We start from the raw sequence: 23,665 nt of genomic DNA on the forward strand, positions 1-23,665 counted from the left end.
GCAATTTTAGACAGATTCCTTATTCTTCAAGATTTCAGAAAGAAACCTCCCTTCCCCTATTTTTGTCTTTTGTTGATTTCTTTTCACTTTTATAAGATCAGAACTATATAGAAAAATGAAATAATTCAGTTTTATGCCTACGTCCCACAGTTATGCCGATGAGGTTAAAGAAGACGGTGATGATGATGAGAAATGAATGAAATGATGGAATGAAGAAAGTGGAGAGGTGGAGTGAAATGGTGGAGAGGAAACGAGAGAACTCCCGATAAAAACCATACACACGGTGTTTGTCCACTACAAAGTTCACTTGGCGTGAGCTGGGATCGAACCCAGGAACCCCATGCACCAGAGGTGTGAACGCTCTACTACACTGAGCCACCGCGGCCCGCATCAGAACTGTAACATGACACAAACTGACTTCGACTTAACGTATTAATAGATCGTTCTATGACTCTGTCAAACTTATCTCGAAACTCGTTCTCGCACTCAATCAGCTCAATGGTAGAATACGGCCCACATGAGCGGATAGCGAGACAGATCCCGAGCCGAAGTGAGCATAAACACCAATATGAAATTAGTGAGCACGAGTAAGTGTGAACTCTCTTGAAGATAGCAGGCCCAATAAGGTTTGTGATGGCTAGCCTGATTGAAGGTTGATTGTCCGAGTTCAAGTGACTACGAACCTGAGCTAGCGTGAACCTCCGCGAGCATTGACAATAACAAACCTGAGCGTGTGCGAGTGAGTCCCAGTGAGTTCAGAATTCAAATTCACCACTTCTAGTTACACTTACTAGTGAGCGGAACTCTCCTAACGAGTGGGAGTTTACGGGCATATCCAGTGTCTCACTGGAGTGTTAAGGCAAACTCACACCCCTGTTTTGGTGCCAGTAGGCGTTCTGATACTGTAAATTCCCCGTATGACCAAAATCCATTACCAGCAGCTCTTTCAGATGGGTTTTAGATTTCAAGTTTTGCCCTTGAGAATATTAAGGGGAGGATATTTTTTGATTGAAAATGATACAATTAAACTGCAGAATGGTAATTTTTTTGGGGGGGGGAGAAAAGTATATATCAGGGGGAAGAATGGTAAAATTAAGAGTGTAGAATGGTGAATTTGGCTGTTGCACGCAAGCCCTTGGGAGATATGCAGTTGTTCTCTGGTAGTTATAAAAAGGACTCGAATTTCATCCCTATCTATCTCAGATTACCGGTGAGCTACCAGAAGCAATCCTCCATTCGGAAATGTAAGCCACCCATTCGGAAGTAGGACGAACAGAATAAGCAGGATGTCTTTTACATTTGGTTTATCTTTATATAAGGAAGAAAAATCCTGTCAATGAATTTAATTCTATCGTAACGTAAGAAGAACATTCTTCCATGGAGTATATTTGAGTATATTTTCTTTATTAGCATGTAGGATATTCTGGCTGCACAATCTCAGCTTTAAAATTCTACCATAAATGTATTCTAGTGTACCGCAAGGATTCAATCTTGGACCATTGCATTTTTTTTTTTTACTTATTAAGTTTCATTAAGCATAGTGTGTCCTGTTCTCTTGATAGTATCAAAATGAAAGGCTTGATAGACGTATATTTTAATATCAGTTTCTCCGTAATATGTGACGTGGTTCCCGTATAGCTTCAATTTTCATGTTGACAAGGAAAATAGTTTTTTTCGATTTTCTGCGAAACTACGCATAAAAACTTACCTTCAGGCATGTTGTTTTGCTAACCTCTAGAGTTAACAATTGATGTCTCATTTTTGAATCTCTTTATTCATTATATGCTGATGATATTGTTGAATTGTCAAAATTAGGAATTTCGTATCAACGTTTTATAAACCTTATTGAAAAGTCAAAACAAGTGTTGTTCACGAGATGAGACGAGAAATGCATTTTGTAAAAAGTATCGTGTTTCGATTCTTGAATAATTCTGTCTCGTCTCGTTTCTCGAAAAAACTTTTTTCGTCTCGTTTGGTAAATTTGAGCAAATTTTATGGTCTGGTTTTATCGTAATCTCATCTGGAAGTAATCAAAACCCTTCCCATTAGAAGAGCTCCACGAAGGGTGTGATATAACAAACTTTAAACCATATTTATTATTGGAGTATATTGTGTAATGACTTTTTAAACATTGATATATGTTATTCATTGTGTTCGTATAATCACTTTATCAATTTATAGCTTTTTATGCTAAGAATCATTTAGAATTTGAGATGTAAGACTGGTGAACGTGTACAAGGGCGCGCATCAGGGGGGCCAAGTTGGGGCGAACGCCCCCCTAAGAGGAAATTGTGTTTGGGAATATTGAAAACCCAATAGAATTTTTACATTAGTTACAGCAAAATTTGAAACTATATTTGAAACGTCGCTTATACTTGCTCCCCTGGAAACCACAACATGGGCGCCCTTGAACGTGTATTAACCTCGAAACTTACGAAATTTCTCGTCTCGAACACTAGACAACTTTTTTTTTTTTTAGTTTGTAGTCTCGAAAACAAGACAACTATAGTTTTTGTTCGAAATTTGTCGGCTCAAAAACGAGACAACTATGGTTTTTGTTCGAAATTTTTCGCCTCAAAAATGAGACAACTATGGTTTTTGTTCGAATTTGTCATCTCGAAGGGGCCCGGTGGCTCAGCGGTAGAGCGTTCACCTCTGGTGCGTGGGGTCCCGGGTTCGATCCCAGCCCCTTCCAAGTGAACTTTGTGGTGGACAAACACCGTGTGCGTGGGTTTCTCGGGGTTCTTCCGTTTCCTTCCACTTTCTTCATTCACCATTTTCATTCATTACTCATCATCACCGTCTCCTTTAGCCTTACCGGCATAACCGTGGGACGTAAAACTCAAAAATTTCATTTTTTAAACCATATTTATTATTGGAGATATTGTCTAATGACTTTTTAAGTGTTGATAAATGTTATTCATTGTGTTCGTACAATCACTTTATGAATTTATAGTTTTTTATACTATGAATCATTTAACATTAAACAGTATTTGAGATGTAAGGCTAGCGAACGTGTATTAACCTCGAAACTTACGAAATTTCTCGTCTCGAAAACGAGACAACTATAGTTTTGTTCGAAATTTGTCGGCTCAAAAACGAAGCAACTACAGGTTTTGTTCGAAACTTTTCGCCTCAAAAACGAGACAACTATGGTTTTGTTCGAATTTGTCATCTCGAAAACGAGACAACTATGGGTTTTGTTCGAAATTTGTCGACTCAGAAACGAGACCACTATGGTTTTTGTTCGAAATTTGTCGACTCAGAAACGAGACCACCATGGTTTTTGTTCGAAATTTGTCGTATCGTAAACGAGGCAACTATGGTTTTTGTTCGAAATTTGTCGTTTCGAAAAAGAAACAATTATTTTTTTTTGTTCTAGTCTCGTCTTTAAAAAACAGTTCTCTTCTCGTGGGTAACACTGGTAGAAACAAAAATATGCAAAGTGGGGCACGATAGGTTAACCTAGAATAAAGTTGAGGCTGTCCGGATAAATTGGTGTTGGTTGGCAACCCTACTCATAGAGAAACAATTACCGAATGCTTTCTAAATGAAATGGTATCTTCGTAATCTATACAGGTAGTTGCTGTCCAGTGATATCAGATTTTATCTTCCTTTTTTCTCACGCCACCGAGCATTTGAATATTTACAAACTTAGCCGAATGCAATTTTCACTTGGAAGACTTTCTAAACGCGACTTCAGTTCTGTAAATATCACACTTATATGTCAATGACTATGGCAAGCTGTGAAGTTTATGAGAATCAGATCCCGAAGGTTACTTCAAATACATAATGGATGTCTTGATAACGACTGACAGACAATACATGAAGAATGATGATGTAGAATTTTAAAAAACTTAAGATAAAATTAAAAAAAAAAGTTAATTGGTGCAGTTATAAATAGAAAGAATTGCCATATAGAGGTACAGATGCTGGAATTTGTTTGGGAAGGATTCAAAAGCTTTTTTTGGGGGGGGGAGCAAATTCAATATGAGAATAAATTATATTAAAATGTGTAAAATCGCCTCTTGAGGGACGTAGGTTACATTGATGTACTCCTCAAATTTAATAAGTGTAAAAAACAAAATTTGGTGAATGCTCTCTAGAATCCAAATATATATTTTCGTAAATTTCATTGATACTACTTCTTCCCTTTTAAGGGTTAAAAAAATTCAAAACTTGGTGTTTTGTGACCTATTACATCCTCTTTGATCAAACTTTAGCGTATTACTGTATATGCTTATACAGGGTGGTCCATTTATAATAATAGTAGTGAATACCTCAGAAATCGTAAAAGGCAGAGAAGTAAAATTTTGAACCAAGAAACTATAGGGAGGGTGGTAACGTCCTAGGTCAGCGTTTTCCAACCGGTGTGCCGCGAGGAATTGAACACAAAATTATTAATTATACAACAATTAAATTGCAAAACATAAGGAAAAATGTATATTTGTATTTCATATTACTATGAACCTCTACTATGAATCTACAATTTTAAGTTTCGTACCCTGTTATACTTTTTTGTATATTTTTAATGTTGAAAAAAGTATTTGTTAACATTCTTATGACCATTAATGCTTCTTTATTGTTGCAGACTATTTCGTAACTTGAAATTTTAAAATATAATTCAATCCTTTCGACAAAGCAATGTATGCATACAAATTACCTACATTTGTGTTTTAAAAGTAAAAGAGATTTGTTTGTTCGTTCGTTATTTAGTGATCTTCCTTCCTAGTGAAAGGTTGAGCACATTAAAAAAAAAAAAAAAACTGAGTCCAATATTGCATTGCAATTGTTTTCTATTTTTAAATTATAAAGTAGCATAATGATTTACCACGGTCGAAAACCAGTAATCGAACTTTCTTCTCTGTGAGATCAGTAATCACCAAAAAAAAAAAAAAAAAAAAAAAGCAGTATTTTATATTTACAAATGACAAAATCTATGAGTGTGCCGCGAGAATTCATATTACACCCGGAGTGTGCCGCAAGTTGAAAAAGGTTGGGAAACTGTCCTAGGTGTTTTGTAACATCACCGGATGAACAGTGTTGCCAACCAAATGTAGAGTTACATTTTCCAAATGATACTAAGCCAGATTATTACATATTTCAAATCAACATGTCAAACGAAAACTTAAAATACCACGTTTATTATTCAGTGTTGCAAACTAAGGATGTCATAGCATCACAAACATTGAAAGTTCGAAAGCCTCTAACACATACAGCACAACGCAGATGTAAACGATAATACTCATCGAAAGTACGTTAGCATTGGATACCATGATCATGGTATGACTTGTTTCGAATGAATAGGAACCAAGTTACCAGGGCTTGAAAATTTGAATTTTGTAAAAATCCTTTATATTTCGAAAAAAGAAATGCTTAGGTAAGTATCATATCTAGTTACTTGTATGGTTTGCAATCGACGTATAAGTTATGTTGCTGTTTACTGCACTTCGATATCTCAAACCGTTCCGGAGATATGATAAACATTGATAAAGTTCGCAACACTGCTGAAAATGGCGTATTTGTAAAAAAAAAAATATTTAAAATCATTGTTGTTTCTCTTCTCTTTTATAGCAATACAGCAATAGTTTTTAGTAGCTGTTATTACAACAAGTTGTCGCAATTACATGATTTAAGCACAGTTGCAAACTTCAGCAATGTTTAGCTTATTTCCTTCTTTTAGAGCAGAAAATGAGCTCTCTGAGAGTACTGGATATGCCCAATGTTGCTTTCAATTGGAAAGAAAGAAAATTTCCTTTCGCCTTGTTTGCCGGGACCCTTTATTGCCTTAATGTTTCCTCCCCTATGTCCAAATCAGTTTTTTTTTTAATGTCCAAATCATGTTCAAACACTATGTCCAAATCAGGTTTATTTGTGAAAATCATGTTTTGTAGTGAATGGATATGAAAGGAAGCTTTCGCATCTACAAAGATGTGTTATTTCCTAATACAATGCCAACACTCTTAAATTTAACAATTTAAGATATGCTTAATGTGGTTAAATTAACATTATAGAGATACACATAGTTTATACGTATAATTTTCAATTTGATAAAAGAGTAGTTGTCAAAATAGTTGAGGGAAGAGAACCATTCTCACCTTCTTTTAGCACCTTCTTCCTCCCTTTCTTCCTATAAGATTTTCCTCAAAGAATCCCAATCCTAGTCATGAATAACAGGTGCAAGCATCTAGTCATCCTACCACTGCACCATTGAAACATGTCTTCAGATAGAATATTCAGATGGAGAAATGTGTTCGTATGTTACACGTTGGAATAAAATTTAAAAATAGCGTGCTTTGTTATAGGCATCAGTTTTGTGTCTGAAATACTAACTTGAATGAGTGAAACTTTTGTTGTAAGATTATAGATGCGTAATGTTTAGTATATATTTAATACATATTCTTATTTTTCTTTTTTCAGAAATTTATGGAATATTCCGATAAAGATAAAAGTGGGGACGTGACGTTAGCTGAGTTTATTCATTATATGAAAGAACATGAGAAGAAACTGAAACTGGTGTTCTCAAAATTTGATAGAAATCAAGATGGTAAGTGCCTCTATGCTTCTGCAGTAGAAAGTACTGTATTCTTTAGTTTAAGCACCCACAATAAAGGAAAAGAGAGGTCGTTTGATCCACTTAGTATAGCTGAGAGAATTAAAACATTTATTAATAAAGCAAAACTGACCATAGCACTAAGTAAAACTTGCATAATTAAAACTTATATACGTATACAGGGTGGCCCAAAAGTAGGTATACACTCCTGTACTGATCAGCTCACTGTATTTCATATCATTTCTTATTGTTATCCATCAGTTTCTTTATTATTTGTTCTTAAAACCTTTTTTTTACTTATACCTTAAGCTCGGAACAGCCGAAACAAGTAAACCATAAGGTATAATGTTATACTTGATCAATGCAGGGGTGTATACCCACTTTTGGGCCACCCTGTATATCTATGTCTAACATAGCAGAAATGTTGTGTCCTTTGGTGCATGCCAGTACATGTGGCTATGATACCAGCGGGAGCTCACGTTATGATCTACGAGCTTCATGTCTTATATAGCCATGGTGTTCCAAAGGAATGTTAAATTCCAAATCACCCAATCTACTAATTACTCTGTATCATGCAGCCTCCTCTATCCTTTTTAACTGAAGTTCCCATAAAGTGTATTGTATCATCTTGCGATTTGAAATCATTAAATTAAAAGTACATGTCATGTTATTGTAACAAATTTAAATACGTAAGTTGTATATTTCTTACATATCATTGCAAATATAAGATTGTTAAAAATAGATCGTGAAATTTGCATGAATATGAAAGATTTCATCTACATTCGGATCCACAGTATATCATCCACAGATAATGAAGTTATAGGTATATGCAATATGCAATTTATTTGTTCTATAATGACTTCAAATATAGATGTCAGACAATTTCAGAGCCTATATCTGTCAAATAACTTTAGAGCACTTTTTGGTTTAAAAAAATCTATTACTCATAATGTGTGAGCGTCCTTGTTTAGAGCACAAAGGTGAAGTAGAGATAAAAATATCCTTGAAAAAGAAATGACAGCAACCTCAAATAATCTCTCATAAAATTTCATTAGCCAAACTTCAGTTTTATAAGAAAGAAAAATTCAAGGCAACACAAGTTTGCTTGGTCGGTTATTTGTCTCAAAAGTCTCATCAGTTCCACCACATTGCAAATAACACTAAAGCTTGTCTGTGTATAATTGCTTTAGGAGGCCATAAGCTTACATGGAAAACTGAGCAATAACGAAGACAATTTCAAATAACCAATTCTCTTGGAAATCATCTTAAAAGTAAGAAACTATAAAAAAAGGTAATGAGCAGCATAACGTGGAACTACATAATTTATACGGTTTACCAAACATTGTTAGGATCACCAAATCTAGGAGGCTTAGGTGGGCAGGTCGTGTAGCCAGAATGGAAGAAAATAGGAACGCTTTCGAAGTTTTAACTGGAAGACCAATCGGAAAATGACCATTAGGAAGACTTAGGCGCAGATGGGAGGACAATATTAAGATGGATCTCGTAGAAATAGGAATACAAAGTAGAAACTGGATCCAGTTGGCTAAGGATAGAAGTCAGTGAAAAGCTTTTGTGAATGCGGCACTGATCCTGCGGGTTCCATAGGCCATAGAGTTAGTTAGTTAGTTAATGAGCAGCATTTGCCATTTCGTGCATAATGATGCTAGATCTAGCATCTTGATATTGGCATAATTGTAAAATCTAGCATATCTTTTGATTCCATGATGTTCGTTGGACCCAAGTTGATTGATTCTTAGACTAAAGTTCTGAGATTAATTTGAAGGAGGTAACCCAATAAAAAGATAAAACCCATTCGTCTTTATTCCAACCAGAAGTTTTCGGAATCTTCGGTCATGTTCTGTTTCTCTCAGACACCTCCAAATCGTAGTTTTTGTAAAGAATTGTATTATTATTATATTTCTAAATCTGTCGTTTGCAGAGAACTCAAAACACATGCTTACAGCCTTGATCACATTCGGTTATTGATTGAAACACCTCGCACCCCAATTCACAATTTTGAATAATACTTCTAAAAGTCCTTCCAACTAGAATGAATGACGTCATTGTTTCTTTGCGTTTCAATTTCATATCCCTGTTCTCTCTTTTATTTATGTATTCTATTTTATTTTATTTATAAATCTGTATTACTATTTAATAGTTGAGACAATAAATTTAATATCAGATCTTGTGTTTGTATAGCGCTGAGAAAAGATTCATGTTTATTTTTATGCTTGTGATTTGAATATCGAGTTTTTTCTTACGGTTTCGTCCGTAGTATGTGCATTGAAATTTAATCATAAAACTAAACAAAAAATGTAGCATATAAACAAAATATGTGTGATGGCAACAAAGTAGAGCACGCGAAAAAAATGGAGATTCAAATCAGAAGTGGGAATCTGATGGTCAAAAATACAAATCGAAGTGGAGTAGGAAAAGATTTTAAATTCAAAGAGTGATTACAAATTGAAAAACTAAATTTGTGAACAAGAAAAAAAGTATTCTGTTTTTCCTGTAATGTGATAATTTTCATCGCATACCTAAACTTCAATCAAACTGTTCATTGTTGGAAAAGTAGAGTATTTGTTGATGTAGAGTGAATAAATTTAGTTCCTGTGTCCAGGAAATTATTTGGAAGACGTCCCGGTTTAGCCGAGATAATCTCGGATTTATATCACGTCCCCTTCCCCCTTGCAAAAAAGTTCAAAACTCCAAATGTCCCGGTTTTTCTCCAAAACATTAATTAATGTCATTCGTGCCATCTTAAAGAAAGATTGCTTTTAGTAGTCAAGCCATTTTGGCGAGTGTTGACCTATTAATTAATTCTGATATTTCAGCAAAAAGCAAAAATGAAATGAAATCTTTTGAGTTTTACGTCCCACAGTTGTGCCGGTTAGGCTAAAGGAGACTGTGAAGATGAGTAATGAATGAAATGGTGGAATGAAGAAAGCGGGAGGAAACGGGAGAGAACCCCGAGGAAACCCACGCACACGGTGTTTGTCCACCACAACGTTCACTTGGCGGGGGCTGGGATCAAACCCGGAACCCCAAGCACCAGAGGTGAACGCTCTACCACTGAGCCACCGCGGCCCCACATTTACTTCGAGTCACTGCCTTAATTATTCAATATCCCGTTATTTAATAATCATTCAACAGCATTCACTATTCTTCCGCTTAAGTTTAGAGCTGGAGATGTCCATGAATGGTTTCCACTTCAGATATCGGCATGCTTTTAAAAGTTTAGGTACTGTATTCTTTAACTGAAAACGGAATACATGCACTTGTTTATACGACATTAGCAACACTTCGAGGGTTTCGCTCCCAAGAAATATCAGTTCGCCAGACATATTTTTGCGATAAGCTCTGCGGGCACCTTTTGTACCGAGTATATTAGCATGTTTTGTAGCGAATGAATTCAAAACGTGTAATTTTTTAAATATATGTTATCACCGACATTTTAAAATTCTCATTTGAAGTTCGATTTTTTACTATCCTTGAAGTTTTTTGAATATCTAAATATGGGAAGGGCAGGTAGGGAGGACAATGCTTATTTTATAGTATTAAAAATTTTACTACCAATTTATATACCGTCATGATTAGTAGTGAATTCAAACCTTAATAGAACAGTATTAAATTCCTTGAACTTACCTGATAATGTAGTTCTGTTCTACACATTTGATTGCTAATTAATTTTTGGAAATAATTTCACTCATTATACAGTCTGCAGTACTCTTGAGTTCAGCTGTGCAATATTTCGATACATACAGTAGATATTTGTAAATATTAAAATGTCGATATCAGAATATTATTAATGTAGGTTTATCGATATTGCTATGTTTTTGATGTCCGATCTTTCAATTTTTCAATATTTTGATATTCGATTTTAACTTATGCATTTTGTCAAAAACTTTGAAACGGAGGATTTGGTTTGAACATGTACTCTCATGCTAAAAATGACATGTTTCTTTATGCAAATTGTACTCAAATTGGCCGGCATTGTTTTGCTGGTGACTATACGTACCAGGCAATTTTGATGTGAGTATATATATTCTCCAAAACATTATTACCATCTATCTAATATCTTATATGTTCATCTTTGGCTTCCATGAAACCACGGGACGTAAAACTGAAAGATTTCATTTAATTTTGGCTTACAGGACAGCAGCAATGCGGTTTGGCATAGTAGCAGTGACGCCTTGGTGACTGGAGCCATGGTGCACCATGTCTGCATATTTAAGTTACTTAATTTATGTAAATTCCGCAACGAGGGATGAGATCGGAAATGATGTTCAATGATCTCTCAAAAGTTTCAGATAGGATAATATTGGGTTAATTTGGGAGCCATTACAGCATCAGTAGTTCTCAAACCACTGCAGCGCAACGTTAGCTTTATGACAAGAAGCGTTGTCGTGCTGAAAAATTACATTGCCAGCTTGAAACGTGGCCGACATGAATGGGTGTACATGATCAGCAATGACCTGCGGACAGTCCGGAGTTACCACGGTGCCCTCCACACTCGCTGCTGGACTTATGGGTGACCATGTGAAGGTTACCCAAATTGTAATGAAGCCATCAAATTATAATAAAGTCTTCATCCTGGTGTGCATGTCTCGAGCAGTTTTTCCCTTGGAAGATGACGATTCTGACCTGGCCATTGATGTGATGAAGGCAGTATTGTGATTCCTTTGGCCATTACTTTGCGGTCCAGTGGTAATGGGCATATGTCCATTCCAGTCGTAATCGACAATGCCGTACGTTTAAAATTGGTACGCATGTAGGATGTCGGGTGCGGAGGCCCATATGTAAAACTATCGTGAACTCTGTACTCATTCACCTTACACTTTGTACAATATTAAATTCTGCTGTTAATTGTATCACAGTTTGCTCCTTTTCTTGTTTTACCAATCTCGACAGTCTACCACCTCCGACATCTTTAATGGGATGCAGCCGCCCATGTCATGTGGTATTGGTTTCACTGCCTTTTACCCACACTGAGAAAAATCCTTTCTCCGGACAGCGGTATATTGTAGAAATATATGGAATCCTCTTGCTTACTACAGAAATCAATACGGAGGAGCATACGTTATTCGTATGCTACATAGGCACTGCCCTTAGATGTTACATTATGCCGTTGCAGGATGTCTGATATCTAACAGTCTTCCTTATATTACATGTATATATATATATATATATATATATATATATATATATATATATATATATATATATATATATATATATATATATAATACAGTAATACCTTGGAATCACAATTTAATCTGTTCCAGAACCTCGTTTGAGTTCCCAAAACGTTTTTTCTCTTTTAGACTTGGAATTAGAAACTGGATTAATCAAACTTGAAATTTCAAAATTATTTTGACCCTAGTACCGAAAATCACACGAAATGGTTTGAGCAACTTCCTGCAACGTATTGAACAGCAAAGCTTTATATAGATGGTCCGAAAAACGGGCTGGGTGTTTGGATTCCAAATCAGCGTTCGGATTTTCATGCCAAGATTTGCTCGAATTTATCATTAGGATTCCGGAGGCAATAGTGAATAATAAATATAAGAATGGCATTATTTCGTAAGACTTACTAATTGTTTCATTACCAAGTTGTTAAATTGAGGATATAATATTTAATGAAATGTTAACAATTTTTTTTTCACTAACTCTGTTAAGGTTTCTCGTGTAATAATACGCTTAGCTTAACTTTTTATTTTTTTTATTTTTGATGACTCGTGGTCTCGAATTTGACCCTCAGTAAAGGGTACAGACTTGACAGTGTTGATCCACCATCGTGAGATAATCAAGGAGCTAGTTGAATTAAGGGGGACAAACACTAGAAAGGTATAAAAACAGCGATGGAATATGTCAGTGATTGACAAAGTACTCCCCACGGGCCAGTTGCGGCTTTGCCCGGCTCGCAACATGATTCCTAATCTGACGAGTGGAAAGGAGGAGGAGGGGGAGAAATTCTGGATTTTCCCCCCTCTTTTATATTTAGCTTAGTGACTACAAATTAATTTATTTGCTTATGTAAGATATACGAATGTTACATTAACATTGGAGTTAGAACTGTTGTTTATAATAAATTATATATTTGCCCGCTTAAAGTTTTTTGGTCGCTTCCTTAAAAAGTTTGCCCATCACTGAAATATGTACTTACATCAGTATCACACAATTAAAATCCGTGTCGTCGTGCATAGCTCTCTGTAGATTGTGAGACCATGGAATTGAGTTTATTTTATTTACAGAGACAGTAGGCAAGTTCACCATAAAGATGAGTGAAATTAGTTAATGTATTCGATAGCATTAATGGAGCTGTACAACTTATTGTAACAGAAAAAATAATCTCAATTGGCTTTTTGAAGAAATCGCTCTCAAACATTTTGCGCAACTTTGACAGGACATATGGTCCTAAACTATTCGAATCCCCTATTAACTTCTAATTTAATTTTGGCTATGAAATCTGCGTTAACTGCAATACCATTGCATTCATCCAATACTCTTGGTGTATAGATATTTTTTTTAATCAATAGAACACGGTTTTCATTACTGTAAAAATTATGTTGAATAAGGTAATTTGAGAATCTGATAAATTAGTGTTTGTCTCCAATTATAGTCTAGATACATTTTAGATTAATTTAGCACATTAACTGTCTGACGGATACCAATGAAATTTGGTGTGATTAGCAACAACTGGAAGTGCTTCATTAACCAGTATTTGAAATGTCTCTATAAGGTCCAGTTAATGAGATTTGCGGAAAATGTTTTGGTATTTGCAATTTAGAGATTTTTCTTTGCTCCAAGAACATTGGACAAATGCGATGGTATTGCAGTTAATACAAGTTTCATAACCAGAATGAAATCCAAAGTTCACAAATGATTCGAACGGAATATATAGGCAAAGTATCCTGTTACTGATGTGGAAAATATTTGAAAGCAATATTTCCAAGAACCCAAGCGAGGTGAGTTTTTCTTTTACACTTCCACTAGCTCTATCGAATACATGAGTTCGACTCATCTTTGGGACGAAATCACCTACTGCCCTTATTAGTTCAGACAATAATTAACCAGTTGTAACAAATGGTGGAAAAGCAGGTTAGCAACTAAAATACTAAACTCTTTGCTATATGTAGTGTTATAAAAAATGTCGTTTGTTGCAAGACTTCATGACTTTTTTGTTGTTGTTGTTGTTCTTAATGGTATCTAATGAAGTTTATAAATCGTAAAGTATTTTAATGACAATTCGAGAGAAGTCGTAAAAAAAAATAATCTTTCTCCATCTGCTTGCTTGTTTGGATACGCTAGCTTGACTTCCAACATAAACATCGTTGTGAAATAAGAGCCAAACAGATTTCACATTTCAAGTTTGCTATTAAATGAAAACGATTAGTTTTCTGTAATGACGTGGTGCAGTTAGTATATGAGTTTTCCTGGATATTTGTTTATTTGACAAGTAGTATTTTTTTTACATATACCTAGGCACAGTACATAAATAAAAAAAAAAATATTCTTTCAGCAAAATAGAAACTGTCAATTAAATGTTATGCGTAAGTGTCGGAAGTCTTGTAGAAGGGCTTTGTCCCTCCGTCCTTCTCGCGACAGATATTAGATTGAAAACTGTAAGAGATATCGAGATGCGAATTGTTTGCAATCGATTCACCATCCTAAGAAGAGGGTCCATTTCCCTCAGTTACCCTCTATTCAAACTGAAAGTGGTTCAAATTAGTCATTTCCAGTTTCAACGTTTATCACCATAGAACCAAAACAATAACAGCGAGGTGTTTTTTTGCAAAAGATTCAGCGTCTCAAGTCAACGTACCATGATTATCCTGAACATTAGGGGCCTTATGCAGAATCATTCTGACGCGTGTTAGTGCCATACTAAAGAGTTCGACTAACATATGTTTCCTCCAGTAGTCAGGCCTTTAGTGTGACGCTAATCATACCTCTAAACGACTCGGCATAAGGTCTTAGAGGACTACACCGAAGCCGGAAGTCGTTCAAATTTAATGTTTCTTCCTGTTTAAATACTTATTTCTACAGAGCAAAAACGGCAAGAGAAATAGTTTTTTTTTTTCACTCGACTCAGCGTCCGAAGAAAAGATTCCATCTTCCTTAGTAACAGTCTACTCAAACCGGAAGTGGTTCAAATTAGTCATATCCAGCTTCAGCACTTACCATCATAGAACATAAATGGTAATATACAGCGACAAACTGTTTACTGCAATCAATTCTCCGGTTTCTGTTTTTCATAGACCAAAAACGGTAAGAGATATTGAAATGTATTTTTATGTAATTGATTCAACGTCCCAAGAATAGGTTCCATATTCTCCTTAACCCTCTATTCAAAACGGAAGTTGTTCAAATTGACTATTTACTGTTTCAACATTTATCGCCGTAGAACAAAATGGTATGAGATAGCGACAAACAGTTTTCCTCCCCCAAACAATTAAGTTTTTTAAGAGAACATATCGTCATAATTAACAGCACTCCATAAAACCGGAAGCAGTTGAAATTTACGACCACTTCCGGTTTCAATACTGATTTCCATAGAGTGGAAACGGTAAGAGAGATCGAGATGTGTTATTATGTAATTGATTTACCTTTCAAATAATAGGTTCCGCCTTCTCTATTGACCCTCCATTCGAACCGGAAGCGGTTCAGAATAACGAATTCTGGTTTCAATATTTATTGCCGTAGAACAAAAATGGTCATACGTAGCACTAAACGGTCTTCTGCAATCGATCCAATCACTCAAGAGCACATACTATCACAAGCCGGAACAGTACAAAACCGGAAATGGTTTAAATTTACTATTACTTCCGATTCCAGTACTGATTCCCTTAGAGCAAAAATGATAAGGAACATAGAGCTATATATATATTTTTTTCAAATCGATTCAGCTTTCCGAGAGTAGGTTCTATTTCCTTCCTTAACCATTTATTCAATCCGGAATTGATTCAAATTAACAATTTCCGATTCCAACCTTTATCGCCATAGAACAAAAATAGTAAAGCATAGCGAGTAATGGCTTTTTGATATGAATTCAGCGTCCGAGGGACAGGTTATGTTTTTGATCTTATAAATATATTGCAACTAGTATGTATTACTTCAAGTATTACTGAGTATTGAATTCTCATACTTCGGAAGTCTGCCGTAGTTTGAGGGCTGTAAAACGAAACTCACTTGTTATTGGCAGCGAACAGTATACTTTTCAGCGCTACTGAGGTACATTTTTTTTTTCTTCGAGAGCTACATATGCGAATTTAAGCTCAAACGTATTATCTTGCTCAGGTCGATGTAGTCTATCAACTGACGTACGTTTGCTCAATATTTAAATTTAACAGGAATTTAAAAAGAGTAAATGATAATTCCAGGTCTCATGAACGGTACGATGTATGGCCGTCTTGCTAGTATCATAATAAAGAGCGTAATGATGGTATGTTTCAGAGTAAGTAGCATTGTTTTCCAATAGCATCAATTTTTCAATTTACAAATTGTAGACTCTTGCACATCATTTTATTCTGCACAATGCGTAAGATATATCGATTGGTGTATGAGTATGTCTCATCTTCGAAAATATTTCCGTTAAACGTTAATTATATTAATCTCATCATAGGTGTTCTGCTATTATTGGCAGGTCACTTGTTGCAGCTGATAAGCTTCCATGCTCCACGGTCTTCACGTACAATTTTTCTGTTTTGATATCGTCCGTCAATTGTAGCTTCCTTTGTTCCCGCCACCGTACCCTCTAGCACGTCTCTCATGGAAGTTCCTTTGAGCCAATGTCTCAACCAATTTCTCCTCTTCTCAATAACATTTAAAACTCTTCTTTTCTTCCCCGCCATTTCTAACACTCTCTCATTCGTTTTCCGCTTTACCTATCTAATTTTCTCCATTCTTCTCCACACCCACATTTCAAAATTTTTTAGTTGTTTTCCATTATTTTGCGTAATGTCGATGTTTCTGACCCATACAGTACAATACTCCACACAAAGCATTTTATGAATCTTTTTCTCAGCGTCCCACAACGTCTATTTTCTATTTCTTCAAGATCCTACAAAACAGATTTTTCTTCTTTATTAAGGTTTCTTTCGCCATTCCGATTCTTGCTCTTATTTCACGTGCGCACTTCATATCATGCTCAGGTATCAAAAACTAGTTACCTGTTCTATTTTCTCTCTTATTTCTATGTTGAACACCGTGCACTTCGTCCTAATCACCATGGTTTTTGTATTTCTAACATTTATTTTCATCCCATTTATTTCCAAGACATTTGCACAGCCCTTCCTCAAGTGTTATGACATCTTATTGATTTTCTTTTCAGATTCCGCCTCAAGTCCGCATCTGCAAAGCGTATATATCTTATCATTCTACCTGCTACCGTAATGCCGTCTTCATTATGTAGGCTCTTTTTCACTCTCTCTTGTAGATAGATGTTAAATAATGTTTGCGAGAAACAACATCCTTGCCGAACTCCGCTTCCAATTGCGTCATATCCACTCCTTTTCTAACATTACTTGTTGGTTTACAGTGACGTATTTACGATTTTCTTTCGGGGGGGGGGGCTTTGCTAACTTTCGGGGAGGGCTTTGCCTGAAAATGTGAAAATTCTTCAAGATATTTCATATACTTTACTATAGTAAGATTTCGGGGGGGGGGGCTTAAGCCCGGAAGTCCTTCCCTAAATACGCCACTGTATATATATATATATATATATATATATATATATATATATATATATATATATATAGAGTCTTCGATCTTTCCATTTCAACCCAACCTTTTTCAGAACTCGTAACAACAATTTCCAATTCACTCGATCAAAAGCCTTTTCTAAATCAATAAATACAACATATACCTCATTCCTTTTTTTAAATAAACCTATCATTGTATAATCTGTGTGCTTTAGATTATTCCATGTAGGCAAAAACAATGTGTTTGATCTACATATTGTGAGATCTATATTTGGAGACATTTTATGAGAGTATTTCCTTTGATATCATAGTAAATTGTAGTATATGTAATGTTTTTTGTCCCTGACGTTAGTAACTGCTGTATACCTCGTATACCTCATTTAACTCCCTTTAATAATTATGTTGCTTCTCTTAAGGTTCTGGCGTCTTTGACACTATAGGAAGTCAAGAGTACTTTAAGCTGAAAAATATTAAGATTAACGTGTGTAAGCGAATATCTCTGTAATCAAACCATAATAACGAGTAGGATGGACATCATTATTAGGACCATCTATACCACTGTTAGAAAACAAACTACAATAGACACAATCAAATAAATAAAGAAATAAATAAAAATGTGTTTTAGCAAAGTAAAAATAGCAGAATTATTGGCACAGAACAACTTTTTATTACTATAAAAATTAATTTTGACGATTTTATCGAGAAACTACATATGAGAATTTACCATCAAGCATCTTATTTTATTTCTTTGGTACCCTGTGTATAGAAACAAATGAACTAGTGTTAACATCGTGAGATATACTATCAGAACCATGCCACTCACATCGTCTGCATCGTCACAGTTTAGTGTTCACTGCAGAAGTAACAGCGCTGAAACTTGTTGTGCTTTCTTGTAAACTTAGCAGAATGTCAATTCCATCACGGTCTCGTGCAATACATTCTATAGTGAGATTCCATTAGCTGCAGCAACAGGGCTTCGTCATTGTTGTTTGCTCGTTGCCAGAACATGTCAGCATTCCGGGAAGCATCATCCTGCACACCGACTTTGGCAAGAGAGTCTCATGGTTTTGCTCCGATTTCTAAGAGTGTTTTGTTCATAAGATGGCAAGCGGATTGGAACTAAACGAACGAAAGTAAATTACACGCTGTGAAGCTTCTTTTTCGATAATTAATACACGTCGTTGAATGATAGTTGCAAAAAATTAGATACTCTCGTCGTAATTGTGCATAAATCCCTTTCGTCTCACTCAGTCGTACTAGATACTCTGTGTTTATCGACTGTCATGTGAAGAGCACCGTTTCTTAGAGTATCTAGCATATTTCAACCAAATGTCGCGAATATTCATGTCAGAAAATGTTTTTAGTACCTAAGTATCTCAGTTGCATCTTGAGAGATAGTGGTGTTTTTATTGATCATATGCTCGCAATCAGTTTTATTTGTAATCGGTATATTCTCAACGTTCTCCAAACCTCTTCATCTCATGCTTTGTGATTCTGTTTATCTTTTAAACATGTTTTGTGCTTCTTAAATAATCATTGCAAAATTAGCAATCCTTTAGCGATGGGGACAAATAGTCTTAACTGATTATTACCCGTAGGACGAGACATAATTTTCGTGATGATATACAAGAGGAGACATCTGCACTTTCCGAGACGAGACATCACTTCTATGACACTTTTCGAGACAGCCCAGCCTCCCGGGCTTCCATCTCGTTGGTAACTCTAATCTCATTGCTCACATCCACAATCAATCAATCAATCAATCAATTCTTGCTGCTATTCAGAGCTCCCCCGTGGCCAAGCGGTTAGCGTACGCGCCTTTGGCGTGGGAGACCCGGGTTCGATTTCCGGCGGGAGCTCATGTGGTTCGGATTCCACGTTAATCAGTAGGTCCACGTCTCATATAGCCTCGCTGCTGAACGGGACGCTAAACTAAAATCAACTCAACTCAACTCAACTCTTGCTGCTATTCAGTGATGTAATGTTAGAATTTTAGATAGGTGTGCATTCTACCGTAGCATGTACTGATCACCATATACGCTAGAATTTTAGATAGGTGTGCATTCTACCGTAGCATGTACTGATCACCATATACGCTTGTTCTTCCGTAAATGTAAGATAAGTACACGTTGAACCAGGGGCGTAACTTATGGGGGCAGGAGGAGCAACTGCCTCCCCAGGAAAGCTTCCCGCCGTTCGAGGGAGCCCACTTAAAGACAAATTGTTCTTGTTCCATGTACGACAGAAGCATGAAATTGTAAATGAAACATTAAAAGGGTTCACTACATTACATAAACAACATAACACACGAAAGCGAAATAAAAACAAAAATGAGTCGTGGGCTTATTTCAGTAAAAAAAAAAAAAAAAAAAAAAGTGTACTATTAGGGGCCCTAGAAATAATATTTATTCATATGGCTTTGAGATTTATCAATATTGTCCCCTTAATTAATTTGTCATGTATGGAAGGGGACCAGGGGCGTAACTAACGGCCCCACAGACCTTGCCGTGGGGAGGGCCCACAAGCTCCGAGGGGCCCATAAAAAGTAAGAGAAAAATGGAAAGAGGGGGCCCAAGAATTAGAATAACGACTTTTCTAGGGGGCCCAAATACGCGTATTAATTTTTCCCGCCAGCTAAGTTACGGCGCTGCGTTGGACTATGAAAAGAAATTAAGTGGGACGCCGTATGCATATCCCATTATATCCTCCCTACTGCTATCGTTACGTTCTTTGATATTAGCAAATCCGTTCCTTTTGTAGTATGCCATCTTTGTTTTGCTATCGTAAATTTCATTGTATTTTACATTTCTTCATTACAATAATGCATCATTGATATGTAATTGCATGTATCCTGTTCTCTCTTTCTAGGGAAAATCGATTTAGAAGAGTTAATAAGGGCATTTAAAGATCTGGGAGTGGAAATTGATTCCAATGAGGCAATGAATCTCTTGTTAAGGTAAGTTATATTTTATATTTGATATTTAAAAAGAACTACATAAAAGCATGATTGCTGACTATTGTGTTTTATGAACATGAAAACCGACCGTTAACCTTGCAAAGTTGAACATAGATTGGGAGACTTTTGAGTAACACTACGAATGTAGCCAGCAAATTATTATTAGGGAAGCGTTACATGTAATGCAGCCTTTCCCAACCTTTTTCACACTGCGGCTCTCTTTAAAGTCTTCAATTCATGTGAAGGACCCCTTGCAATATATACAGTTAGTATTGTTAGCATTTGTGTTTCTTCCCGTGTTAATATATACGTATATAATACATGGGTGTGGGTGTTTGTTTTTCTTTGCAATGCATAATCATGTTAGAATGGTATGATGCCTACTCCGGAATCGGGTGGTCCTGGGTTTCAAGCTTGGGGCCGGACATTTTGACAGGTACACAACTTCAGTCAATGTCATGGTTGGTGTTATCTTTCAGCCACTAACTTGGAAATGTCAGGATCACACGAAGAAACTTTTAAGCGAAGTGCCTTTCTCAGATCCATTTTCTCATATCTATCACTGTGTGTGTCTTTTTCAGACTGGCTTGCGGACTCCAGGTTGGGAAAGGCTGATGTAATGTATTTTCTATCCAAATAGCTCAAAAACTAGCTGATACTAGGACAAACTTAATCTTTAGCGTTAATCAATAGCATTCTTTCCTGTAGAAAATGTCCGGGGGATCAAAATCAAAAATGGGCTACGCTGAGACACTATTTGCTAAAGATGTTAGTAGGATTGTAGCACATTGTCTAGAGGTGCCAGTATGTCTGGAGAAGTTTTTTAATCCTTGGGACAGGTATATACGGGCTTACAATACTTTTATATGGTTAGAGGGACTTTTTTACCTGTTTGTGAATTGATAATGACATAATTTACCTATAATTTACCTGATTTTCATTAAATAAACACAATTCATTTTTATTACTCTACAAAAACCCCTATTCGTTTTTTATTAACCCACAGAAAGTCCTGTTTATTTTTTATTAGCCCACAGAAAGTCCTGTTTATTTTTTATCAGTCCACAGAAAGCCCTATTTATTTTTTACCAGCCCACAGAAAGACCTGTTTATTTTTTATTAAGCATTAGGAAGTTTTATTTATTTTAACAGTGCTCAGAAGCACTGATTGTTTTTTATTAGTCCACAGAAACCCCTATTCATTTTTATTAGTTCACAGAAAGCCCTGCTCATTTTTATTAGGCATTAGAAATCCCTATTCATTTTTTATCAGCCTACAAAACCCCTCTTCATTTTTTTAGCAACCCTTAGAAGGCCCTGTTTATTTTTTATTAGTCCTCAGAAAGCCCTGTTTATTTTTTAGCAAACCTTAGAAGGTCCTGTTTATTTTTTAGCAACCCTTAGAAGGCCCTGTTTATTTTTTATTAGTTCTCAGAAAGTCCTGTTTATTTTTTAGCAACCCTAGAAGGCCCTGTTTATTTTTTATTAGTCCTTAGAAAGCCCTGTTCATTTTTTAGCAAACCTTAGAAGGTTTTGTTCATTTTTAGCAACCCTTAGAAGGCTCTGTTTATTTTTTATTAGTTCACAGAAAGCCCTGTTATTTTTACCCGCGACCAAAGTTTATTTTTATTGCGCATTAGAAAGCTCTGTTTATTTTAACAGTGCTCAGAAAGCACTGTTTGTTTTTTTATTTACCTTATGACGCGTGTAAGATGTTTCCGCTGGCGCCATTATTGTGTGGTTTTGTTACAGATTTTTTATACATTAGTAATTGTTTTGTATGATTACGTGATTACTTATAGCCATACCTGTTTTGAATGGTTTTATGGACTTGGAATTACAAGACGTGGCGCATATATACGCGGGAACTACGTATTGCTTTACATGATATATTTATATAATTGCAAACGCGCATTATTATTATTGAATTTTAAAACTAATTAATTTATGGAATTAATTAACCTATAATACTTACCATATGTATATACTTACGTATGAAGAATTGGGCTTTGCCATTTGTGATTTTTGATGGACGGATTTTTTTTCCAATATGGCGGCGTTGCGTGATTGTTGAACAGAGGTTCCTCCATAGTAGGACTTTGAAATGCGAATGCGCGCGTTTTGCTTGCATTGTCGTATAGATTGATGGTAATTAAAATTGTGAAGAATTTGGCTGGGCGAAGTTGCATAGTTTAATATATTATTGCATTAGGTGATTAATTTATATTATTTTTTTGTTTTAGCATGTACTTAATTATTATAAAATTGAAATAATAATAATAGATAACAAGACATTTTGATAAAGAAAGCGGAACCCCACAATACTACGATATGTACAACTGTGCTGCCATCTATTGGCAATAATTACAACTTTATTTAACAGCCACGTTATATGGGAGACTGATACAGAATGAAGGGGAGACTTAAGCTGAATTACATGAGATTTAGATGTACAAGAAAGAGAAGAGAATAAAATAAATAGAGAAAGCTATTATTGTTTATTGAATTGAAGCACCATTTAAGCGTAATATATTAGTTTGTAATGAGGTTATTAAATTAGGTTTAACTGGATACGTATGCACTCTGTAGGGTTGTTTATTATTTATTTAGGATTTTTATTTAATAATATGGTTTGTAGAAGTATATTGAATTGCTATAAAATAGAACAAACTTATATTTTATTTGTATAGATGTATTTAAGATTATATTCGGGTGCAGTTTTAGTATTGGTTTGCGTTAACGTATTGAATGTGCGGAACGGCACATGATGGATTTGGAATGGGCGGAGTATTACAATTTACACGTTGCTTGGGAATTGTTTAGTATTGGTTTGCATTGATGAATGTTGCACATATTGAGGAAATGCTGAAGATTGTTTTTATGCTAATTGGCACTACGATTTCCATTTGAAAGAATTAGATAAATAATAGCTTGAAAATATTTTAAATTGGATTACGGTATGGAGCATAATATTTAAGTATATTGTATTTACTGCGAACTAGAGTATATATGTAGCTGCTATTATAGAATTAACAAGTACCAGAGATAATTATATTGTTTTTATTTACCATGTATTGAATTATAAGAATATATATTCCTTATAATATTTGATAACAGTTGGGAAGCTTTATATGGTGATTGATTTTACGTGTGGAACTGAATTAATTTGAAGCAACAGCAAATACATTTGACAGATAATTGACGTATTTGCAACTATTGAAATGGGTATAAAATGCTTTATGTATGTAAAAATATTTAATATTTTTTGTTTGTAAAGTATGAGGCAATTTTAACTGCTAATGTATAACATTACAGATAGGGTTTTAAGCTATTTTAGAATGAGCTTAGGAGATAACAAAATTATTATGGAATGAGACCAGCATGATGCATAGGGAAGATGACATGTGGAATGTTTGGGAAAGTTTTATTATTTTAGGAAATAATATATTAATG

General features: G+C 35.4%; 1 protein-coding gene across 1 annotated transcript in view; it reads left to right on the plus strand.

Moving 5' to 3' along the window:
• Window positions 1-23,665, plus strand: part of SCaMC (Short Calcium-binding Mitochondrial Carrier) — a 229,036-nt gene that overhangs the window by 55,451 nt on the left and 149,920 nt on the right. The window contains exons 2-3 of the mRNA XM_081764835.1: window positions 6,421-6,547; window positions 20,125-20,212. Coding sequence (XP_081620961.1) covers window positions 6,421-6,547; window positions 20,125-20,212 — 215 coding nt within the window. The remainder of the gene's footprint in view (window positions 1-6,420; window positions 6,548-20,124; window positions 20,213-23,665) is intronic.

Source organism: Thermobia domestica, chromosome 7 (genome assembly GCF_964235325.1).
Source record: "Thermobia domestica chromosome 7, izTheDome1.hap1.1, whole genome shotgun sequence".
Classification (NCBI taxonomy): domain Eukaryota; kingdom Metazoa; phylum Arthropoda; class Insecta; order Zygentoma; family Lepismatidae; genus Thermobia; species Thermobia domestica.